Source organism: Dunckerocampus dactyliophorus, chromosome 11 (assembly GCF_027744805.1).
Source record: "Dunckerocampus dactyliophorus isolate RoL2022-P2 chromosome 11, RoL_Ddac_1.1, whole genome shotgun sequence".
Classification (NCBI taxonomy): Eukaryota; Metazoa; Chordata; class Actinopteri; order Syngnathiformes; family Syngnathidae; genus Dunckerocampus; species Dunckerocampus dactyliophorus.
In genome coordinates this window covers 21,834,146-21,855,609 of record NC_072829.1, presented here as the reverse complement: position 1 = coordinate 21,855,609, position 21,464 = coordinate 21,834,146, and the positions used below count along the sequence as shown (strand labels likewise).

Genomic DNA, 21,464 nt, shown 5'->3' with positions numbered 1-21,464 from the left:
TTTCATTTTGTACTCAAATTAAACATAATAATAATAATACATGATAATTACACCGCAGTGAAATGTGAGACATTTACGCACATGCTCTGCAAAAATGAAGTAAATTCATTCATACTTGCACACACACCTTCACGTAAGGCGCAGAATAGCGTAGGTATGAACATAAGTAGGCCTGGATGGGACCTTGCACATCATTCACTGTGATTTATTCTGTTATATCATGCCTTGGTGTTGACATACTATGAATAAGAATGGGATTCATTAGCATACGTCGTGATGTTACCAGGTTTCAGGGCATTTTGCTGGCAGTAACAGCTGACATGTGGTGATCAATATAGTGGAGGAGGCTGGTGATGGGGGTGGAGGCAGGAAGGAGAGAGGAGGTCTCAGTCGCACTGTGTGAAGGGCTGGGGTGGGGGATACTGCAAATTGTGGTATCGATCTGAAACCTAGTAAATACATGGGCAGCATTGCCGATACCGATACTGACCCCGATACTGGTAATAATTTAATAACATACGTAAAATGTGCCGCATACATGCACTACTGTTTTAAAAAAAGCCCACCATTTTTACATGTTTATGTCTTTATGCTTGACTGATAATGTTTTTTCCGTCAGGTATTGAGATTTCACACTTTGTTCGGCGGTCCTTCAATCCCCCATACTTGTACTGTGACACGCAAAGTTTGTTTGTCTGTGGAAGCATTCGCTTTTTTAGCACTCAAGGTTTTTCGCCATTCACTGGTGGCCCCAGCTCGTAACATCCACATTTTCTTTCCCTCATCACTTCATAAGCCATTTGTTAATTGCTACACATTCTCTATTCTTTTCTCTTCATTTGGAAAACCGTGAAACTGAGAAAACGTTCGTTGATGATGTCAGCAAATGAAATATTGTGACTGTCGACATGTAAAAGAAATAGTGTGAATGAATAATCAGTGATAGTTATGACGAAGACGTAGGATTAAAAGAAGCTCTGCTTCTTCCTACACCTTTTCGGACATGTTCAATTGTGCTGTTGGTCGTGATGTTCATTCATGCAACTTGATGAACATGTCTGAAACAAATAAAACATACCATAATACAATGTAACAACCAAATAATAAAACATAAACGTAAAAGTTTCATTTAAATATCGATCTCTTCACGTGTGTATTGACCTATACGGATATTACCCTGGGTATCGATTATATCGATGTTGGTATCGTCCCACCCCTAGTGAAGGGGGCCGTCCCTGTTGGTGGAGATGATCGTGAGTAAGGCCCACTGTAGTGATCAGTAGAAGATATATCGCTGCCCTTAAAAGACAGTAGTTGGACTCAACCGTGTGCCACAATCACGAAGGAGACAAGTCGAGGCTATTTGTAAATAGGTAAGAACACATTTTTTTAAAATTTGTCGACCTTTTTTTTTTTTAAATTTGTCGACCTTTTTTAATTATTATTCCTTAGCGTGTCTGACTGTCACCACCATTTGAAGCTTCTTCGTCTGCAAGGTGAAGCAGAAACAACAACAACAACAAAAAAACCGTTCATTCGAAATACGATGACTTTTCCTTCCAGATTTGAACGCTTTTCGTTGCTAATTAAAAATGCAATCAGTTCCTGGTGAGAATCGGTCGACGGCATCACGAATGTCTTCGTCTGCAGCATTCACGACGCAAATTGCATGTTTCATTTCGGAACCGAATGTGTGCAAAGGAAATCAGATGGCATCCTCCATGTATGTTTTAACACCGTAATGCGTGTAGATGTGGCAGTGTTCCCATCCCCCAGCAGTAAATGCCATCTCTATGAATATTCTGTACAGCCTCCATTAGACAGGCCTGGGTTTGCTCCCTGCATGCATGCAGGCATCTCCCCACTACTGAGAGTAGCATTTCAAGTGAGCAATAATTAATGACCCCCTCCACAATTAACTATTTCATTGAATCTTTGGCATCTTTCTGCATATTTAGTGCACGCAGGAGCAAATGGGCTTGAATGCACGAGTGAACAATGCGTTTATTCCTTCAGCCTGATGGCCGGACTGCAGGTGACAGCATCCACCGCAGGGGGCGTTGTTGTTCCCATTTTCCCCAAGCATCCTTATACAGTAGATAGTGTGCACTTCATTTTTTACCAAACACTACACATAGGAGTGTTTTAATGACATCCTTATTGGTAGGAGCCATTCCACATGGTGACATTGTGAACTGCATTTCGTCTCTTGTCCACAGTTGCTCCGCCAAGATGGATGTGTTGATGAAGGGTTTGTCCAAAGCCAAGGAGGGCGTGGCTGTGGCCGCAGAAAAAACCAAGGAAGGAGTTGCCGTGGCAGCCGAGAAGACTAAAGAAGGAGTTATGTTCGTAGGTAAGTGGATCCCAAATCTTTCATACCGTGTGACCTAGATCTGTTGGTCATACTAAATCTGATTGGGGACAGTAACTTTGAGAGCTATAACCGAGGGGTTATAACACAGTATGGTGCTTTAGTCAGTATAGAAACATGATTCATATCAACCGGACAAATCTGTTATTTCTGCATCAGTGTTTCAATTATTCATTCGTCCACATAAGTGATCAATGCCTGTGTTTTTTACTTATGCAGGCCAGTGCGCTGGGTCATTAATTATTGAGGCTGTTTTAACAACCAGCTACTAAAATAGCATCAATATCAGTAGTTGTAAGATGTAGTGAACTGTGGGGAGGTGTAATCGTAGATGATGCCATGCTCCAAATGTCCTTATGGCCTCTCGCTTGACTTGACAGAGCTACAAGCAAGGAGAGGGGGTGGGGGTGGGGCAACGCTTGCCACATGTCCGTGCACTGGATGGCAGGCAAACCAGCGAGCGTGCAAAATGAATGTATATGTCACGTTTCCAGCATAAGACTACTGGAGAGATGTGTATGGGAGTGGAGTAGTTGCAAAGTCTGGGGTTAGCGTGTAAACAACCTCAGGCTACAGCTGAGGAGTCTTTGCCTCTTTCTTTCTCATACCACTGCAAATATCGTGTACCTCAGGGGTGTCTAAACTTTTTCCACTGAGGGACACATACTGAAAAATTCAAAGATGCAGAGGGCCACTTTGACAAAAATGGGATATATCTATTTCAAGACAAATCTTTGTCTTATTATTAGTTATTATTATCAATATTTCATCTTTTTCTTTTCACGTTGTGCCTTTTTGCTCTATTTTTCCAATGTTCGTATTTTTTTGTTGAATTTTGTGCCGTGGGCCAGTAGAAAACAACCCGTGGGCCGCAAATGGTCCTGGCGTCGCACTTCGGACACCACTGATCTACCTTGTGTTTGTTTGCGACTAATTTGACTGTACCTGTCAGCAGTTTTGAAGAGCATCGTTCGTATATGATAAGAGAAATTAAGAAGGGCTCTACATTGATTTGATAATCCCAGTTTTTAAAGTTACGTTACAATGATGCCAGTGGATATTCTCATTCATCCAGGTCATTGTATTGGGCATTGAATCGATTGCAACTGGACGGTTCAGGTTGTCTGACAGGACGTTTTGCCTCTCATCTGAGCAGGCTTCATCAGTTCATGTCGAAAGACTAAATAGGGCAGCTCAAATCTTGGATGAGAGGCAAAGCGTCTTCTAAGACAACCTGAATAGTCCAGTTGCAATCGATTCATCGCCCTGAGAAGATTACAGTGATGTTTTGCATTCTGAGCTATGCCATTAAATCATTGGGGCACAATAGCAAGCATTCCCGGGCTAGGGTCAGGACCCAAAATGGGTCGCTGATTGTCAGAATTGTATACTGTGAGTTATTGTATTGATATTTAAAGGAAAACTGTTTTTCTTAAAATTTTGCCCGTCATCCACAACCCTTATGTGAGACATGATCACACGCCTTTTTGTTTTCTGTGCATTCTGAAGATATAAAACCAGCTGAATAGAAGCATCTAATTAATGCAAGTAATGGGACACACCTATTCGGCCTGCAAAGCTCGCTATTAAAACACCTCCAAAAACCAAATCCTGGCTCATTTCTAATTTGGAACTTGATCTGAAACTTTAGAAATGAAATGTAAGACAGTTTATAATTTTCTGTGGGATGTTTCGTTTATAAAGTTATTTAGCCATTTATTTTACAGTTAGTGTTTAAACCAACAACAAACCTACTTTTACGACAAATACAGCATCCCATGCTTTGCCTCGTTTGTTTGTACGTGTCGTTAAAGGCTGATTTTACAGAAGATGTCATCGTGTCATTTACTTAACTGGCTTTGACGTGTTAAAAAAGTCCACATAAAAAGCAAAACAAATGCAAACTAGAAATGAACTTCCTTTGTCGCTTCTTTTTGTGTTTTTTTATGGAACAGACCCTTTTCGATCAGGGAGGGGTCCAGCATATAACCCGCTGCTCGTTGAGCGATACCTGCTTTTCATGACAGTCTCCAAAAGTGTCCAATAAGACCAGAAAAGTCGCTAGATTTGTTGCTAGTTGCCCTTTTGAAAAGAGTGTCTAGAGGGGTCTGATTACTGGCTAAATACAGTGTAGCGTGTTCACAAAGAGTGGCGCGGGATACCAAGCATGCCTTGCGGTGTGTTGATAGGAGAATAATTTTGCATGTATGTTTGTGCGCTTATTTTGATGTCCGTGTGGCGCAGTAGATGAGGTTGCATTGTGTGTTCTGTATGTGTTAACTTCCTTGTTTGCATTCCTTGTTGCGTTAGTGACCTGCTGTTGCTTTGTGCAGCGCAATTGCATATTTGCTAAGTTGGTAGTTACAAATAAAGAGCACTTCCTTATGCGAGCCAAAGTTTGCCTCTGACCTAGCTTCTACATGACTCAAATGCGCCACAATAGCAACAAAGTTGCTACTGTAAGTTGCCATCGTCGTTTTTTTATTCTTTGGCAGACCAGGTATGTTTAAAAGGCGGAGTTGCAATCCGCACCCCCACCTCCTGTACTGACTTGTACCGAGCTACATCACACAGTCCCATTGTAATGCGGTTATGAGCAGGGGCGAACAGATTCCGCCAACTCTATTTGTGGCGGGAAACACTGCTATAACAGAGTTCGCCATATTGTACTGAGCAGCCTAACAGAGGTGTATACCACGCACCACCAACCACACTGCAGAAGTTCTATTTATGGCTTTATGATCATCAACACAATTCTTCTTTGGCGGTATTACTAATACAACACAAAAAGCCAAAGAAAACACAACTGGTGTTAAACAGCATGATGACAGTTCGACCTCCAAGTTTTTGTGTGACTTTAGAGTCATTTTTTCCCAATGTTTGGGTCGGTTTACAAATGATACATTCTTCGATTTCTCTGTATTATGTCAGTGGGTTTTCCTGTCAGAAGGCCCAAAGCGTGTGATACCAGACTCTGTCATGACATGGTGACAGTTGTTTCAGGTGCATTGTCAGATGGATCTGCAGTGAGGGCTTAGCTCAAATCTAATTACTGTTTTCCTGTCACTCATGAGCAGTGAACATACAGTATCAGGCTGCAGTCAAAACGTGCGCAGGCTCATTTTCACATGCTTTATGCTCATCTCTCTGCTTGTGTTTTGGCCACGGTGCACAAAATGGAACAGCATATCCATGGCACGTCTGTGCTTCTGCATCATGCTTCGTGTTTGTGTCGCCCTAGAAAGCTACATACGATTTGCTTGAAGGCCCCTCTTGAAGGAGGGGTGAGGGTGAGCTGAGAGGTCTGGGGACCATCTTATGACAGCCCCTGCTGCTGCTGCAAGAGACAGAACATGTTTACTTGTTTTATCCGGATATCTGGGACAGAATTTATCAAAAAATAAACCCTAGGGTTTTTTTTGTAGGTATAATGATTAGAATTTAATGATCCTATCAGAAGTAATATTTCAGCAGGTTTAGCGCTCATCCCGAGAGGTGTATGTAATATCTTTTTGCCTCATTTAGGTTAATGAGGTGTAGGTTGTCGCAAAATTATACATTGCTCGAAACACAAGCACAATAATAAACACATTTGTAAGTGAATACCGCTTCCATTCATTGAAAACTCATTATGTTTGTAAGGGCTAGTCCAGGTGTACCTAAGACGTCAGATTGGTCACAGTGTATTCTCAGTAGAAACCAATAGATGCTATTCAATTTGCAAATAAGTGACCCAAATCCAAAAACCACACCAGGACTTAGCTGAGGCGGAGAGGTCTTGTATTTTTTAGTGATAGCAATCATTTGCGGTACTGTAGTTGTTCTTTCTGTGCACTTCACTAGTGTGTTGTTTTCACATGGGTGCATTTCCTAGATGTAACTTTGCTCCAAGGCTTCCTTTTGTAAAGAAGCTTCATCGTTTGGCCTCTCCTAGCCTGGCTTTTAAATGTCCTCAGGGACCAATAATGCATGTGGATGCTACCCAGTTGAGAGGGGCCTGTGTGATCAGCAACGATGGGCACGTAGTAGTTTGGTCAAATAGCTCGATGGAGCAAAGTGCAAATGGATGGGAGCTGCCAAAAGGTCAGACAATTGAACAATGCTGTGGTTGTGTTGTAAACCAGTTTAATAAGTCTCTTAAATAGCTGGCTCCCTGGTGCCTCACAATCTGCGGCTAGTTTTTGTGGAGGTCTTCAAATAACTTAAAAAAAAATAATTATTGAATGCACCAACACTCTGACACAGAGCTGATTGTTACGACAGTCACTTCAAGTTGGATCTGTACAGCCTCAGATTGCTGCCACTTGTTTTTAACAGCCAATCTAGGAATTAAAAATCAGTAACTAGTGCTTTATTACAGTTGTTTGGGGTGATTTGTTATGCGAATGGACTTTTATAATAAAACTGCTAACACTGACGAAAGCCTAATGGAGAAAGTAATGCAAATTATCATTGCAGTGAAAAAAAGAGATAAATAAATAATTATTTTGTATAAAGGGGCCATCTTCTTTTTGAACTTTTTTATTTATGATAAAAGTCATTCTCAAATAAACAAAAATAGCTGACATCTGAAATAGAACGTTATTAATTGTTGTTATGTGCTGTGTAGGTCAGGACCTGAGATGCACAAGCGTGAGGCTGAAAAACACTTCCGCAGTTGTCCCTCGCCACTTTGCCCTTTGAAATTTACAGCTTCACTTGATCATGGTTTTTCAAAATATGTTCATTAATAAAACATGCTATTTCGTGGTTGTCTATGGCCTATTATTAGTTTTTATTTATTTATTTGTTAGTCAAAAATATGCATCTTTAAGCAAATGTTACATACTGTACTTTTGGCCTATATTAAACATTTTCAAGCATAAAAATGACTAAACGGGCGATCAGTCCAGGGTGTACCCCACCTCTCGCCCCAAGACAGCTGGGATAGGACTGACAGCGGCCCCGAAAAATAGGTGATTATTGAGAAATTAAAGGGGAGGGGAGTCAACGTGATTTTTTTTTTTCATGGGTCCCAGAATTCCTGGGAGTTAGGACAATTACACGGGCCCCTAACTGTCCTGGGCCCCCAAAAAAGGTAATTATTAAAAAATAAAAAGGGGAGGGGAGCCAGCATGATTTTTTTTTTTCCCATGGGACCCAGTGTTCCTGGCGGCACCCCTGTGTGCGAGTCTATATTATGTCTTATTATGCCGACTATATTGGGTAATACGAGTGTAAAGGTGACTACTGTAGGTGTGCTAGTTAATGTCTGGAGAGCTCTAATAATGTTAACATACATATTTGGAAGGTAGTAAACAGGTTTTCTGTGCTCTATGAAAATATTCATTTATAATAAGGAAACCGACATTCTACACAAATGAGTTCATCACGTTCGGATCTGGAACCATTTAAACGTGATATACGAGGGATTACTGTAGTACCTTTAATCAGAGTCACAGAAAGTAGATTAGAGTAGATTGTACTTTATTGATGTCACAGCGGGAAAATTCGCTTGTTATAGCAGCAAGCAAGATACACACGTAAGGAATACAGAAATAAGATCAGATAAAAAAAATAGGTGTAAAAGATATAAAAAGTCCTTATTTCACAAGAAATAAAAATATAATTCTGTAAAGTGACCCTGTACATAAAGTACAACAAAGCCAACATTTGTGGGAGTAGTAGGCCCTGGCTGAGGTTAGTCTTGAGCTGGGAAAAGGCATCATGAAAACGTAGTGTTATGAAGCAGGTGTGATGAAGATGAAGATGTGACAACTATTAAATGTCCAAATGGAAGAAGAACTTTGAGGGAGTGCACTTGGAAACAGGAGTTCAGAACATTCAGAGACATTCTCATCCCAAATATTTGTAAAAAGGAATTTGTTGGGCAACACAGTGACCCATGTCGTTAGTAAGAAGCTTAGTTTTTTTAGCAGTAGTTTGTAGTAGTGCCAGAAGATCACAGCAGGAGGGTCCAGGATATTGGCTTAATATTGTGTGTGAACTGCTACACTATGAGTGACAAGTCGCAACCAATTCATTAAAAAAAAAACACACAAAACAGGGGAGACCGCTGCATTTCTACCTCCAGGAGGTTTTTGCTTCTTCTAAATTGTCTTCAAGAGCAGACCTCCCATCCCTATGCCCCTCACCTCTTGCAACATACACTACATTTCAGCAAAAAAAAAAAAAAAAATTGGACCGTCAAATTATTTAAAAATGTAATAAAATTAATAACAGCCTGGCGATCGGGAAGACCTGGGTTCGATTCTCCCCTGGGCATTTCTGTGTGGAGTTTGCATGTTCTCCCCGTGTGCGCGTGGGTTTTCTCCGGGTACTCCGGCTTCCTCCCACATTCCAAAAACATGCAGGTGAGGTTAATTGGCGACTCTAAATTGTCCATAGGTATGAATGTGAGTGTGAATGGTTGTTTGTCTATATGTGCCCTGCGATTGGCTGGCGACCAGTCCAGGGTGTACCCCGCTTGTCGCCCGAAGTCAGCTGGGATAGGCTCCAACATACCCTCCGCGACCCTAATGAGGAAGAAGCGGTATAGAAAATGGATGGATGGTAATCAAATTAATCACTGTTTTAAAATTAATTAATCATAATTAATCATCATTTGCCACTATGTGTGAAATATGCCAGTTTTTGCTGTATTTTATGAACATAACATTTGCCTAACTCTGGTCTGCGCGTTCATGTGTAGATGCGAGCGTCTTCGTCACATAGACAAGAACGCACAGGCGACAGTGCGCAGGGATACGGCGGGAGACAAATATAACGCTGAGCGTTTTGTGAGGTTTGATTTTTTTGAGAAGGCATTTTTGTGATGCAGGGGTACATTTGTTCTAGGATAACTAGTAGTCTAGATGTGTCCTAAATTTGTTTTTTGTTTTTACTACCTCAGGTAACAAGGCCAAAGACAGTGTGGGCACAGGTGAGTTTTCCCTCATTTTAAATTTTGAAATATTATATTGAAATATTGAAATATTATTAAATATAATTAATATTCCATATGAATTGCTTTAAGTCTGCAAAGAACACTCATGCTGAGGCATTAAAGCATGCATACTTAACAACAGGGCATTCAAGTAAATGCCCTGTTGTTAAGTATGCATGATCGAACCTGAAACAAAGGAGTGAAACGATCTGTGCATTTTAATTTGAACATGTTTTTTGTGTGTGTAGTGGCTGAGAAGACCACCGGAGCGATGGGGAACATTGCTGCTGCCACTGGCCTGCTGAAGAAGGACGACTTCCCGTCTGACATGAACGTAGGTGCTCTTATTGTGCACGCTAGCTCCGCTAAATGGTCTGAATGCAAATACGCTTCAGACACATCTTGGCTCACTACTTCGATATTTTTAAGGGACTATTTCAGCAGTATGATATCGTTATCACGATTGAATGAAATTGTCCCAGCGTTTATTTACCTGGACCACAGCGAGGACGGGGCGATAATTGGAGAGGCCAACATTTGAAAACTCATGATACAGTATATAACACCTTCAAGTGTAACCTAATGATTTGGAGTGCATGAGAAAGTGGAAAGGAGAACGTAACTCTCTTTGACCACATGGTCATTTATGAACAGGTATGCTGCACAACACAGCAGCAACAGACCCAATGTTGTAATAGCAGTAAGGCGCAAACTGCCCAAGTTCATTGTTGTTCAAACAACGGTACGATAAGCATAACACGCATGCGTTCCACACCAACAGCATTAGTACTATTCATGTTTTAAAGTGCATGTAGAGAAAGATAAAGATGATGAATGCTCATCGCTCATGATACTACTTGTGGATTTCATTTTTTTTTTTAACTACATCGGGAGGTTACCTACAGCCGCAGTTGTGGATGCCAATGCTTTTTTGACCCGTTGGTTATTTGTTGTTTTAGACCATATATCCAGCGACTATCGGAGATTCTGTGGATCATTCCTGGTGTTTTTAATCCTGACAGTCCAAACACTTGACACAGTTGCATTGAAATATTTTCATGCTATATATTTTTTAGTTTTACCTCCACAAATTCATTTAGATATGCCAACATTTCTCAACTAGTCTCTGCTGTAATAGACACCATGTCCCAATTAGTCACTGGGTGTGTCATCCATTTGACTAAAGAATAAATACCACACCTCAAATTGAGGCCTCATTTTCTACGTCAGTAGAAAAAAACTACCTTTTAACCTTAAACTTTAAACCATGGGTGTCCACAGTGCGGCTTGGGGGCCATTTACGAGGCATGGCTTGGTCCTGGGCATTCTAAAAATACAATTAAACAAGAAAACTATTTTTTTTAAAAACAACAGCAAAAATTGGAAAAAAGAGAAATAATTTTCACAGAATAAAGAAAATAGTAGAAGAATAAAGTCCTAATACTAAGACAAAAACAGCATAAAGTTGAAATATTAAAGACTAGAATATATATTTTTTAAAAAGTGGTACTGTTAGGAGAAACAAAATGAAGAATAAAGTTCAAATTTTAGGAAAATTAGGTTGGGCAAAAGTTAGAATATTACGATAATACAGTCAATAAAAAATAAATACAGAATAAAGAATAAAGACATAATATTACAAAAAAACATATATACCAGAAGAAAGCAGAAAGGAAAAACGAAATACAAAAAAATGCAATGTGAGGAGAAAAAGTTCCTCCTAATGGTACGCTTCGTCACCAACAACACAAAGCTGAGCTGGAGGCTGTTTTTTCTTGAAATATAAAAACATTGGATTGGATTAAAAAATGGAAACGTGGCCCCACATTCTTTGATTTGTCAGTATGCGGCCCTCGGTGGAAGACGTTTGGATACCCCTGCTTTAAACTTTCACACCAGCTTGTGGAATAGTTAATGTATTCCATTTGTACCAATAAAGGCCTCGCCCCTAAAACGGATTAGCAATGGAGGTGATTTTCTTTCACTTAATGGAAAAACTCAGCATGTTTTTCTTAGTTATAACCCAAGGTAGCAGCGAGTCAGTGTTTTGCAAGTCTGAAGTAAGTCTCGAGTCAGGCCTCAAGTAAAGACAAGACAGGTCGAGTCAAGTCTGAAGTCATGGGCTTTTTTTAGCACTGTTTAGTGTTTACCAAATAAAATACAATTTTAACAATGTAACACAAAAAAATAATTCACAAATACAATTAATGCATTTTGAATTGTTTTATTTTGTAAATACGACCAGTGTGAACATAGCCTCAGTCAAAGAAAAAGAGTGCTAGCGTTCGTGATTTAGCTAGTTGTTTGTTCTCAAACCTGATTGGATGTTAATAGAACGTTTGTTGTCCTGCTGGAAATGACATAATAACGATCACATTAGTTGAACGCTTTGAATGAGGACACATTTCACTCAACACACTCACTGAAAATCTCAAGTATTTTGAAGTCATCAGACTAAAGTCCAAGACAAGTCCTGAGGCATTCATGCCAAAGTACAAGTCTGGTTGCAAGTTGAGTTCAAAGTCATCAAAATTGTGACTCAAGTCAACACCTCTGGTTATACGTGACCATAAATCTCCCCCATGCATGGACTCGATTGATGCTTGGAGTCGTGCTGTGCACCGTGAATGACCTCGCTTTCATGCGCTCTCGTCACATGTTGATGTATTGTTTGTCTCTGCTAGGCTGTGTGTGAACCACAGAGGTCCTCAACCTCTTCTAAGCTTTCATCCTCACAATTGGACCCTCTCCACTGCTTCACTAAGCTAGTAAATCTAACAGTCTGTTGGATTGGTTTGTCCAAGGCGTAATGAGATCAATATATGTGCTTATATTTCAACATCCTGGCAAAAGACTCCCAAACTTAGAAACATTCCAAGAGCCGCAACATGCCGTATACATGCACATGGAAGGCGGTCATAAACGAGCTGTAACATGTTTTTTTTTTATTTTATTCCTCTTATTTCGATTTTAACTTAACCAAAATATTATCAATACCTCCCAGTGCACTATTGTGCAGTGCAGCTCTACACCACTGCAAACTACAACTTCACAACATTATTCATATAACGGTTGTTTTTTATGTAAGCTTTCCTTCAGGCAGTCTTTACGGCGCGTTCACTTATCTTGCAGCAATAACACCGCCGTGATTGAGCACTTAGGATTATGGTCTGTTCTCTGACCTAATTGACTTGATTAGTAGGTTTAAAAATAAGAGTGGTGACCCACTCAGCTTTGTATTCAGGTCTCATAGTTGCCCAGGCAGCGATGAGCAAACTGCTGAGAAAGGAAATAGTCGCTGCTAATGTAATAACCCGACATGTCGGCATGAGGTTATTGGAGGTAACTGTGAATGTTTTTCTGGCACTAAATCCTATAAAGACTAAACTGATAGCAAGAGGAATGCCTGCTCTGTTCAAGGCGACCATGACATTATCCGCCTGAACCACAATTTTCATGTCTGCGTCTCAAGTATACCCAAATATCCTGTTTTAAAGGCCTACTCATCTTTCCTTCCCCCGGGACTATGAAATACACACCAATGAGCCACATTGTTAGGCACGATTCTGGAAAAAATGTGAGTCACGATTGTCTTGGAGTTGGGATTGTGATTCTCTTGGATGATTTTTTTTTTCATGTGCACGTACACACCTTGTTTAGGCCCATGCGCTTACGTTTCAAAGAAATCACATCGTTTTTATTTATTAAAGAAAGAAAGATGGAAGAAATTTCTAATAATCTGTCTGCAGACTTTCATGGGAGGTCCCGGGAGGACCATTGACAGGGGATTTTGTTGATACAAATGAATAGAAAGACTGAAAATCATCCATGCACGTAATAAACACAATTCCAAAGAAAACGCAATTGCACCTTCCGCGAGCTGATGATCAGCTGTCAGAAGTTCTAAACAGGGCATCCATCGGAGCCAACTCGCCCTGGTCGGCGATGCACAATGGCAGCGTCTGTTTGTGATGCAGATTGTTAAGTGAATTAGAAAAACATATTGTCATTTAAAAACTGGATTGCATGTTCATGTGAAATGAGATTTTTCTTTCTTTGTGCAGCCCTACTGAGCAAATTGTCATTACAATGACAGTAATTATCACATTTAATTGACACTGTCACAGAGGTGTTAACTTTGCAGTATGTTTATTATTCACCAGTAACTGCTCTCATATGCAGGCATTTTTCACACTGCGCACTCATTTTGACCCTTGCAAAGTCAATACCCTTACTGGAGAGCCTTGCTAAACTCCGGGTTACGCATTTTGTTGTATTTCTCCCGTTTCACTTTCGAGTTCAGTCTCTGAAACCTGTGTCGCTCTTGTGCAGCGTAACGTCCACCTCCCAAAGAAAAATTTTACTCCGAGGACCATAAAGGCTGTGATTGGTCGGCTTGTAGAACACTATCTCCTGTGTGTGTACCATTTGTTCAGAGCCCACCACCGCAAACGCCTTCGGTTCAACATTTGCAATAAAAATGATTGTTGTAACACATCCGTGAGCTCCAGCTCCAATAACACTGCCCTTCTCTCTTTCATTATCATTGTTCGGTCCTGATGAAGGAAGCTAACGAGCCAAGTAGGCGAAATGTGTGGTTGCTCACAGAGTTGACGTCACGTCACGCACTCAACTCTGATGAACAGCTATAAAAGCAGGGGTGTCCAAAGTGCGGCCCAGGCGCCATTTGCGACCCATGGCTCTTTTTTTATTGGTCCACGGCACATTGTTGAAAGAAACTGAAACAAAAAAACAGCAAAAATTGAAATAATACAGCAAAAGGCATAATGTAACAAGAAACAGCTGAACTGCTGATACTAATAACTAATAATAACTAGGCTGTCAAAGTTAACATGATAATAACAAGTTAACGGAAATTCCCTTTAACGCCCCTATTTTTTTAGGTCAACGTGCGCACATCATGTTTGATCCTCGGCCCACACTGTAGTTTGAGAAAACACAGCAGCAGTGCAGTTGATGTTGAGCCACAAAGCGAGACCGACTAATGATTTTTTTTTATTATTGAGCCGTCTCTCGGCTACAAGCTAAAATTTGGGGTATGAGTTGCTAGTTACCGGCAAGCAGAGCCGAAGACAGCTGTTTGGAGGGCTTGTGTCACGTTTGTATGTGGGGGCATAGGCGGAAGTGAGCGAGCACACACACAGCGCTCAATGAGATGGCAGTAAAGGCTCGTGAGGGAATTTATTAGCGTTATTATTGTTATTGTTTATTAGCGTTTCTGTTTGAATTGCTGTGTTTGTCAAAGAGGACAGAATAAAACTTGCATGTTGTGTCCTACTTCCATGCTGTTGAAGTCGCCAGACCAAGAGTGTGTGTGATAAAGTGTGTATGTTTGTGTCTCTGTAAAAATTTGTATAAAGCAAAAAAAGTATCTTTCTGTGATTAATTCCAACTTTGGACAGAATGAGATCAATCGCGATTAAATATTTTAATAGATTGACAGCCCAATGTCACATACCACACACACAGATGTTTTTTTAGCCTTTTTGCAAAATACATATATAAATATCAAGCTGGCCCCTTGCGGGAGTAGGCCTACTCATAAAATGTCTTCAAGGTTGGCAGGTCTGCACAGTATACTAGTAGTTCTACATCACTGCAAGCCGCGATGTTGAACATATGAGTAAGAAAGCTATATTTTTGATGTATCTTATTGTTATTTGGCTACTGTGTGCATGTATTGCATATTGTCTGCCTTCATGTGTGTTCTGTCTCGTTCTGCAGCCTGAGGAGTACGGGCAGGAGGCCATGGAGGGCCAGTCAGAGGGAATGCTGGAGCCAGAAGGAGAGACATATGATGACACCCAGCAGGTGATCAGCTTGCACCAGATACACACACCACATTCAAACGTGCATCCTCCCTATGAAGTGTATTGTCATTATTTTGTGCATGCTTATTGAACAACAATTCGGAGATGAGTTCATTTACTGCTAGTAGATGGGAGACACGTCAGTATTCACCGGCTCTGCACAGCTGCACATTGAAAATGTCCAGTGTTAACACTGTCTGGTGTCACACAGATCATCATCTGATGAGGTCCAATACAATAGCTCTAGCTACAGTTCTGCCTTCTTACCTCCTTTTGCTACAGGAAAAGGATAAAATACCCCAGTAGGAGTCACTAGATCTATGCAAACAACGTTCTATGACTAGAACTGAGCAATAGAAAGGAATTGTTTTTAATCTTGTTAGCATTTGCAGGTGCAATGAATGATTAAACCAGCAAGATTGTGATGCAAGTGTGACACAAATGGTTATTTTTAGAAATTACCAGTCCAGGGGAGAGAGCCAACCGTCCACAACAAATTGCTATGAAAACCTTGAAAGCCTTTAAATAGCTCATAAAAATGACCTTTTAGTCAACATGTTTTTTTATGCATTTATTTCAAGCACTAAAAGAATAATTTAGATTTCTATTGTCTAAATGTTTTCACGTTGTTTTGATTTTGTCATTCCCTTTTTCTGCACTGGGATGATTAGAATGTTCATATTCATCTTCACATTAAATCAAATCCCCCCCCCTCCCCCTTTTTTATTTTTTTTTATTTTATAACCCCTTTTTATTCCCTCCCATCATCGCGTTATTGCATTAATCAGTTCCGGCGGAATGTTCATGTTCACATTTCTGCCAGGCAACATCTCGTTCCAGCCATGTCCTCTTCCTCTCACTCCTACTCCTGCATCTCGTTCCCCTCCCCCACCACATTCTACACCACCATTGCACACACTCACGCTCTGAATGGGTGTGGTGATGACGCTGACAGCCTCCGTGCATTGTGGGTAATGTCAGGGTCTCCCCGCATTGCTGTAATGTGGAGCGTGTGCGCTGCAGGGGAGCGCGTGCATCAAACAGGTGTAGTGAAGGAAAACGTGTGTGTTCAACTTTAGTGGCGACAAAGAGTAAGACACGTTGACAGAGGCTGCAAATTTGTTAAGATAACATGAGGAGGCGTGTGCAGAGGTAAGGATGCTGGGGATGCGCTCACGACTTGTCCTTGAGGCGCTTGTATTGCCTTGCGCTGCCCTCTGCAGGCTGTGGAGGGACCAGCAACCTGATGCAGTGACGTCATTACAGTACTGTTATCTTCTTTTACAATATACAATATAATATACAGTGCAACAATCTAATATGTGGTCTCTACAAAGATAATGCTCACTTTTGATTGACGCTGTTGTATATTTGAATTGCATCATATTGAGAGCTGTTCCACCTTGTTTAGCCACATGGGGACCCATACTATTACAAACAACTGCAGCTTTAACTACTAGCCACTACCACAATTATAAATTGTTACTCCTTCATAAATCATGTAGTCTTACAGGATTCATAACGTATTCTAAATTGCATGTGACTGATGAGGCATTGTATTGCCATGCTGAAATACCAAAGAAATAAGGGCACTGCATGTATAAAATACTTCATTGGTTTTTCTCCTTGCTGTAAAGGTTTTTGGTCAAAAAAGTAAATCCCCAGTCAAGCGCAATTAGTTATTTTGTTTATTTCTTTTAGACACAATTAGTTGAGCAATGTTGTTGCGACTAACATAATAAAACAAGCCGAGGAATAAGAAAAACTACACATAAATATTGCAATGATGTAAACAGAAGGGCTGGCATTTCAGTTCACACTTGACAGACTACAATATTGGGGAACTGCACTAGACAAGTTTATGAGTTCATGGTCAAACAGCAGACCACACGAATGACAAGGATGTTAACAGCGCGCTACTTACTGTATATACTGTACACAGGAACAGAACAAGTGGCTGACAGTGTTGACTTATGGTCAGCTATTAATGGATTGTACCAGTGGTCCCCAACCCCCGGGTCATTTGGTACCGGGCCGCAAAGAAAGAAAAAATAATTTACATTATTTTTTTAAATTTTTTTCCCACATAATTTGTAGTCTTAATGATGTTTTATTTTGAAAAGTGGCCGGATTCTCTCTGTTACATCCGTCTCACTTGACGCATGTCCATTGTGCGTGAGCTAACTTGCTCAAAAATTAGAGACTTTCCTAAAATTATAACTTTTTTTGGTTTATTTCTTATAATATTATGACTTTTTTTAATTACATATTTTAGTCTTTAATATTTCAACTTTCTACAATTATTTCTCTTAATATTATGACTTTATTCTCCTCATATTTTGTCGTCATACTTGTAAAATTACTGCTCTTTTATCCATTTTTGCTGTTGTTTTTTTTTAGTTTAACTGTAATTTTGAGAATGTACCGAGGGCTGATTAAAAAAAAAAAACCTTACACCTACGGGCCACACTTTGGACACCCCTGCTGTCATGCAATTACCTGTGAGCAAGATGGGTGTGATGTCATAGTAAACTGATTGGATACTTGAAGCAATACCATACATCACAGCACACTATAAGTCCACTATAAGTATGAAATAATCCGATTGGACAGGCTGCTTTTGATGTAATGCCTTCTGCATAGCTCACATTTGATCCAAAGTTTTAACAAAGTTATTTTCTACACCACTTGTCCTCATTAGGGTCACGGGTTGGGGTGAGAGGCAAGGTACAACTTGGACTGGTGAATCAAAAGCAATTTAAAAAAATTCTGGTGCATAAAAGCAGTTGCATGATTTTCCCCAGTCACACACTACAGGTTCTTTATGCACAGCATCTTTAATGTGTGTTAGTATTTCCACAAATGTTATATAAAAACTGGGCATTAATATCTTTGTAAAAGCAACAATTCATTCTTGCACTTGACATTTCTTGATGTAATTGAAAGGGATGATTCTTCACACGTGTCATGTTTGTTCACTACACAGGAGAGCCAAGACTACGAGCCAGAAGCGTAAAATCATCAGTGCGAGCCGCCATTCAACCAGCAGCACAATAATATTTCTAATAATAAAAAGGACAAACGCTATTCCAATTATTCTCCTGTTGCAAAAAAAAAAAATTACAAAAATAATTCCCACTGAAAAAATGTTCTTCCTTCCAGACAAATCTTTTATGATTATATATTGTAAATGTTATTAATGTAATGTGTTGGGTGTCGGTATTTATTGAGCCGTAGGATCGTCCTCACTGTCTCATTTCCTTGACTCCCTCCCAATGAAATGAGACCAGAAGAAGGGCTTGTGAATGTGTACTTTGTGTGTATCTGTATTTAGAAATGTGCAATAGATGTTCATCAACTTCCAATGAGACATTGGGAGTGGAAAAAAAGTTACAAGTCCAAGTTGCAAGCAGATATTAATACAATGATATCCTCTTTTTAGTGTCGACAATGCCTGTTTGTGGGGTTCTTTTTTTTTTTTTTTTTGGCATTTTCTTTTTGGAAATGTTTTTGAAGTAAGAGTTTGTTTGTTTTTTTACTTTGTATCTTTCTAGTTGCTTGTGAAATCACTCCAGTAAATCTGTTGGACATGGACAGTATACATGTTTTTGTGTGGGCGTGTTTGTGTGTACTGACAATTTTAACAGCATAAAGTCAATATATTATGTCTTGAAATCATAATGGTTGTCATATCAAAAATGTGCTTTAAATTACAGGACTTGTCAATAAAAAGGTTTATGTGTTAAGCCGGACATGCAAATCCTCTGTAAATAAAAAGTGGAAAAAGAAAGGATTTGATTGTGTTTATTTGTGTAACTAATTCATTTATGGTGATTGTCTTTTTTTTTTTTTGGCTTGCGCCTGTCAGACGGGTCAGGATGTTTAGAATCTGCTGAGTCGGCAACGGCACTTGGCGTGACTGCCGGGATGCCAGTCTGGTCGGGCCTCTTTCGGGTGGTTTTGTTTCGGTTAATCCGGCTGGAACGTGCAGGCTCACCAGTGTCAGGCTCAGACCGAGGGTATTAAACAGTGGATCCGGCTACCATCCGCTCAGACCCATGCAGGGACAGAGAGAGGAGCCATGGCCTCGTTGAAGAAGTCCTTTGAGGGCCTCAAAGGCAGCAGCCACTCTGCAGTAAAAGGGGTCACAGACACTGCAGGTATATCTATACAAATATATAAATATATATAACTATATAGTCATACATTTTAAGGAAACACTGACCTATGGCTTCCCTAATAGTGATGTGTTTTCAGTGCAGGCAGCTCAAGAAGCTGTGCAGCAGGTGGCAGACTCCTCCAAAGAAACAGCTAATGCAGGTACCAAGCACAACTACACACGTGCACATACTGCAATAAGATCGAATGCAGGAGCGCTATCAGACTTTGTGCATTGAAGCAGTTGATAATGTCTAGAGGTAGTCATTTCACGGTATTGTTGAAACTGTATGGTTCTAGGTTTTGGTTACCTGACTGTGAAGCCCAATTGACCAAATTCTGTGACACAAGAAAGTGGCAAAATACTGTAAGATTGTACATTTTTGTTTATTATTTCTATGTAAAAACTCATTCAACCTCTGTGAATACAGGCATGACCTATGCACTAAAATGGGTTATTTTACTAACTAAACAGAGTTTAGAGGCCACAAAATCATCTTTTTGGGGAGTCGGCGATGCCCCAGCCTTATAGGTGTTCTAAGGGGAGGCTCACTGGGACAAACTCGAAAACAGCTGATTACTGCGCTGGATCACTTTGAATGTTTCAAAATATGTTTCCTCAAATACATATATGAATAATTTTGAAGTTTGAGTAATAATGATACTATTTTTCAATGTTTTTCACACCGGTATGTATAACACAACTTCCTGCAGTCTTTTGCCACTTCCGTGTGTCATTTACAGCCAGATGATACTCATTCAACAGTTAAAACTTTGAATATGTCCAGGCTGACTAATATTGGGCTGTATGCTTCATTCAGGTTTAACCTTTAGAAAAAAAATCAGTTATTAAAAACCTAAAATGAAAATGAGTCACCCTTAAATGAAGCAGGCGTGGATGATGGTAACGAGGTCAGGAAGAATTCACTGAGACCTGAAAGGTGTTTATTCTATTCAGGGTTTTCTCTTTTTCATAAAATAACCTTTTTATTAAAACATCATTCACAAAACAGCTTCAAAAATGAAATTTACCAAAAACAATGACATGATTTTCGAACTCAAAACTTTTGACTGAGTTTTTTCGGGGTTTTTTTTCATTATTAATTTGTCTGATGAAACCGAAACCAAGCAATTTTTAATAATAATGATGTAACTCCATTACAGACACCCAAACATATGAACAAAAAATACATTTTATAAACAATAATTCTAGTTTCCCATGCATAAAATAACATGAAACAATTTTAAATGATGAGAGAAATGAGCAAAAGACACATCATTTTTACTTTTATGGGAGACTTTTGTTGGCAAAGACCGCGAGGACCGGAGACAGACGAGGGATGGGGACGCCATCGTCGTACTTTTCGATGAGTTTTCTTTTCTTGAATTCAGTAGTGTTTCTGACCTTCTTTATCAAAATTGCAACTTTCTTTGGCCCCATGGCGGCTTATTTAGCAGTCACACGCAATAAAAAATGCATAGACAGTGAGTCAGCAATGCTTTGTTTGGCCAATCCCACTGAATGATACAGTGCAGGGCAAAAGGACTGGTTTGTTACGTACAATATTGTACAAGAAACGAGATCGTATACAAAATTATGGCAAAGATCCGAATCACACAAAAAAAAAACGGGGCATTCAAAAGGTTTCACTGTATTTGAAATTGCTCTTTGGACACACATAACTAATATTTGAAGTTGTATTTGAGTCCTGTTCATCTTTTATGAATTATTTCCTTTTTCTGACTCTGGTGCAGTCGCTCAAGAGGCCAGCAAGCAGAGTCAAGCAGCCATAGGCAAAGCTGCCGACAAGGCCACAGACACCATCAAAGAGTTTGGACAGAAACTGGAGACAAAATGATCCCGTCATTCTTGTGGCTGAACCTGTCACCACACATCATCAGCAGCAGCAGCAGGTTTTAGTCAAGTAAATATGCTGCAATGGGATCTGTAGAAACAACATTTATAACATTCCAAAAAATGCCTTTTCCCCCGCTCTCACCTGATTCTACATGTTTTCTAACCATAATAAATGTGTGACTATTTTGGAAAATAAAAATGGAAAGCAGCTTTTTTCCTCCCCCCTTTTCTGTTTGTACAAACGCTGTGGAGAGCCCTCAATGATGAATCATTACAAGCAACACTTGCTGATAAGACGGCCTTTGGCAGGCTGACGAGAGT

The 21,464-nt window shown here is 39.9% G+C and overlaps 1 protein-coding gene across 1 annotated transcript; it reads left to right on the top strand.

The window, feature by feature from the left end:
* Positions 1-1,212: 1,212 nt before the first annotated feature.
* On the top strand, positions 1,213-18,917 carry sncb (synuclein, beta). The gene is made up of 6 exons (XM_054791947.1): positions 1,213-1,373; positions 2,220-2,353; positions 9,264-9,293; positions 9,545-9,630; positions 15,042-15,128; positions 18,114-18,917. The coding sequence occupies exons 2-6, from the start codon at positions 2,233-2,235 to the stop codon at positions 18,141-18,143; spliced, it is 354 nt and encodes a 117-aa protein (XP_054647922.1). The 5' UTR covers positions 1,213-1,373; positions 2,220-2,232; the 3' UTR covers positions 18,144-18,917.
* Positions 18,918-21,464: the final 2,547 nt, after the last annotated feature.